General features: G+C 36.3%; 1 protein-coding gene across 1 annotated transcript; it reads left to right on the forward strand.

Moving 5' to 3' along the window:
• Window positions 1-357: 357 nt before the first annotated feature.
• On the forward strand, window positions 358-3,732 carry LOC129290196 (uncharacterized). Its single transcript, XM_054926907.1, has 3 exons — window positions 358-1,142; window positions 1,696-2,308; window positions 3,341-3,732. The coding sequence occupies exons 1-3, from the start codon at window positions 484-486 to the stop codon at window positions 3,485-3,487; spliced, it is 1,419 nt and encodes a 472-aa protein (XP_054782882.1). The 5' UTR covers window positions 358-483; the 3' UTR covers window positions 3,488-3,732.
• The last annotated feature ends 726 nt before the right edge of the window (window positions 3,733-4,458 follow it).

Consider the following 4,458-nt stretch of genomic DNA (forward strand, 5'->3'; position numbering starts at 1 on the left):
TTCATTATTCTACATTACATCGTTCATCGCCTTACTGTTTGTTGTTTGTTGGGAATGTGAGTGAGGGAGAATGAGGTACAATGAAGTAATTTCTATTAGCAATTTAATTTTACTGTAATACCATTGAATTGTAGTGAAATTTTAAAGTATTTAGAATTATTTTTAAAGTATCTGGAATTATCTTTTTTATTACCTATGGTCAAAAGAGTATCAAAAAAATTTCACGAGAAAAAGATACGACCTAAAATCAACTCAATATAATGAATATAATATCGTTGTATTTAAAAAAAAAAAAGAAGAGAAAAATAAAAATATAATTAAAAAAGAAAGAAATAAAAAGGAGGCATCCTCATGACCTCATCTGTATCTACCTATAGACCGCGCATTCTTGCTGGAAATCGTTCTCTGTCAGCGATCCCGGTTCTTTGTTCCCCGATCTCACCCATACTTTGATCCCCCATTATTCTTCCTGGAGTTTCATCGATGGAGGACTATACCACCACCACTAAGGCCTACAATCTCTTCGTGAAGCTCTTGGACGGAAAAACCCTAACCCTAAAATTCCCATCTCCTATTCTTTACGCCAATTCCATAAAGGATCGCATTTTCGAGGTTACCAGAATCCCCACACAGCATCAGCGCCTTGTTACTGGCGTCCAAGACCTCAGCGGTAACGAATCTGTTATCTCCTGCTCGTCGGAAGGCGGGGATGTGTTCCCCACCGTGCATCTGCTGTTGCGGCTCGCTGGTGGCAAGGGAGGGTTTGGATCGCTTTTGCGTGGTGCGGCCACGAAGGCTGGGCAGAAAAAGACGAACAACTTTGAGGCTTGCAGGGATATGAGTGGCCGAAGGTTGAGGCACGTAAACGCAGAGAAGAGATTGGAGGAATGGAAGGCCGGGGAGGCGGAGAGGAAGCTGGAGAAGATTGCGGAAGAGTTTTTGAAGAAGCAGGCGAAGAAGGGTAAGAAGGGTATGGGTGATGGCGAGGCGCACAAGTATGTGGCAAAATATAGGGAGGAGTCTGAGCGTTGCACTGCCGAGGTTGCCGAGTCGGTGAAGGAGGCTTTGATGTCTATCAATGGCAAGAGAAAGGTTTCAGATTTTGGAAAAGGCAGAGCAGATGCAAAGAAGATGAAGATATGGTTAGTTTAGTGTTTTATTCTAGTGTTCATTCAAGTTATCTTATGAAGTATTATTTATTTTCTTTAATTCGCCTTATTTTTGAAAGCTTTAACCTTTTTTTATGTGTACAGTTGTTTAATTTGGTTTCTACATTTGATGGTCTGGTCTCTCTTTATGCCTATGGGCTAAAATCTAGACATGTTAATTGTTATATATGTGGTTTTACCGTTTTAAGAGGTACTTTAAAAAAAAATACAAGAAGATTATATTTTGATATCTGAGATGGTGAATATAGGATCAATTGGATATTCATGCTATAGACAATTGCGAAATGATTACAGGGAGTCTGAAAGAGAATTATATTCTGATTATTAAATGTTCTATGTGGATTGGGGGAAAAAACAGAGGGGGGGACAACGATAGCCTTTTTAGAGTTTAGGTGGTTAGGGAACCTCTTTTGTTGAGTGTTTACTCTTCCTTCATCTGCATACTCACAGACAGACACAGATACAGATACGCACACACCAAAACACAACAATTTTGTTTATTAATGTAGATATTTGTGCTTGCTAGGATGGGAAAGAGGACATTAAATGAAAGTGATAGTGATGATTCTGATGAGGGTGTGAGCGATGATGGAGAAAATGATAAATCAACTGTATTGAATAATGGGAATGACTCAGACTCAAATAAGGCTGAAGGCAGTTCAGGTTCAGTAACTGGTGGGCAACAGGATGGTGAATATTCTGTGGCTGGCTCGAGTGGAAGTTGCTCTGAAGAAGAGAAAGAGGCTGTTCTAGAAGGAAAAATAGACCCTAGCAAATATCTTAACAGTGAATCTCTCCAGAACATAACGGGCAAACTGGTTGAACCTGTGATTTGTGATAAGATGGCAAATGGTGTCATTATGCCTGTTTTGGACTCTGCAGCTTTGGGAATTGATGCTGAAGAAGATGGGAAGCAGGACTCCAGTGAAGCTGGCAGGCTTGATTCAGCAGTCACTCAAGCCACAAATCTTATAGGCTCACAGCATGTGGTGGATGCGAACAAGTCAAACGATATTGAAACCAATGGATTGCGTGAGCATAAAGCTTCATCTCATGAAGAAACTCACACAAATGCCAGTGCTCAGGAAATAGAGGAGCCTTTGAATTTTGATGCATTTAATTCAGCTGCAGAACTCGAGGTATGTTTTTTTAAAATTATAATATTTCTATTCTGTGCTACCATAGATGCCACTTCAATGGATCAATTTTATTTGAACTTTTTAAGATGTTAAGTTTAGCAACGCATGTGTATTTTAAAAAGTAACGAGCGAAGGTTCTTTCTTTTTGGTTATATATGTATATATGTGTATGTATATGTATGTATTTGTCGTTAAGTACCTATTTATATGTTTTCACTTATGGATCTTTTAGAATTATATTGACACTGGTGTATGATCAGTTTTTGTATGCTACTTATATGTTTTCAATGCTGCAATTGCGTGAGTAACCATAGAGAAGCCAGTCTTCAATTGATAATATCATATTCTAAACCATATAAAGAACATTGTTGGTGAGATTTGTTGTATATCACTTGTCTTTTTTAATGAGATGAGGTTAATGGGACCATGATTCTTTGTGGTGAATGCAGTTCCATCAATGAGTAAACAGAGATTCTTGTAAGGCTAACATTTTATTTTTCGCTTCCAAGCTTTTTTAAAACCTTATTGCTGAAGGCCGTGATGTTGGCAAAATGTCCTGTGAAAATAAACTGTCTCAGTAAACTTGCTATGACTGGGGTCTAGGATTAGAAGTGCATGTAGATGTGGTTATGCTGAGGTTAAACTTCAGTGGATTAAGTTTTAATAGACTTTTATCATATCTTTTACAGTTTTTACCCAAGTAGTGTGCATTATGCAGGGGTCGAAGTATTAGTAGAATGATGCTTTCTTCTTTCTGTTTGACTGGAGAAAGTTATAATTGTTTGAAATCTGCCCTTGTGCTCTATGATATTTGATTATTGCTTTTAGCAAGAAACAAAAACTTGTGGTACATGTTTGTTTGTTGATTTTATATTCATTGTGAAGAGGGTATCATATAATTTGCATGCCTATGCCATGATCAGAACTTGTTTGTAGTTTGCTGTTCATGTGAACTTTTCCTTCAAATCTGCCAATACAATCTGCTCTAACAGTAGACTCTAATCATAACTTTTGGTGCTGTGGTCTTGACAGATTCTTGGCCTGGAAAGGTTGAAGTCGGAGCTGCAGGCACGCGGGTTAAAATGTGGAGGCACATTGCAGGAGCGTGCTGCTAGGCTTTTCCTTCTAAAGTCGACTCCACTGGATAAACTTCCCAAAAAGTTGCTTGCCAAGAAATGACAAAGTTATGGAAGATGCTTCTTTCCATGATACGAGCTCGTCTCTGTACAGTTTTGGTCAATCAACTGGCTAATGTCTTTTCTTTCTCCCGAGGTTTTAATGTGTTAACAGTCAAAAATAGGGCAAACCTAGTCTTGTGACGTTTTTCTTGTTTTATGTTCTTGCTGTAAAATCTAGAGCTTTGCTCTTTTTTACCTAATGGAATCCGGCATGAAAAAAATTGAAAATGATGATTTATTTCTGAATTTTTAGGTTCATTTCGTTTTGATGATTGGAAATTATTATGACATCAATGAACGAATGCGGTCTGTTAGTTTTCTACGTGTTTGAAATCAAGGTTTTTAGTGTTGCGTGGGCATTAAAACAATACAATATGTGCAAGTAAAACGAAGGGCTAAAAGTTCTTACTTGATATTTCTAATTCTTATTTCCTTCCTTTTTATTAAAATTTTAAAGTTTAAAAATATCATTTATGTTTTTTCAATCAAGCTGATTTTTAAATTTTTTTTCTTTCTTCCACCAAATAGGGGGTTAAATCCCAGCTTTTGAGTTGAAATTTATGTTAAAACAAATGAGATGAATTTTTGGGAGAATTATATTGAAATTTCATACAAAGAAATTGTCAATGTAATTTAATTTAATTGTTAATGTATCTTATAGTAATTAATTTTTTTGTGTGGGATTTAGTTGTAATTCTCTTTAATTTTTTTAATAATTATTGTATACATGTTATTCTTTGCAAAGTATCAAGCTATGAGTTGAGTCTTAAGGATAACTTGTGCATGATTTCTTGTCCGGTCCCTCCAATTTTTAACATTTCTAGAAATAATTTCTTTTTTGTGAAAAAATAATTTCCCTTTTAATCTGTATGTGACTTCGTTATTTTACTGATAAAAATGTTGTCCCATTACGGAAATGAGATAATTGTTTGAGAAGCTACTTGTACTTAGAAAGTGTAGACATTTCTGGTT

Source organism: Prosopis cineraria, unplaced genomic scaffold (genome assembly GCF_029017545.1).
Source record: "Prosopis cineraria cultivar Desert tree isolate PC_DT_omini unplaced genomic scaffold, ASM2901754v1 PC13, whole genome shotgun sequence".
NCBI classification, from domain to species: domain Eukaryota; kingdom Viridiplantae; phylum Streptophyta; class Magnoliopsida; order Fabales; family Fabaceae; genus Prosopis; species Prosopis cineraria.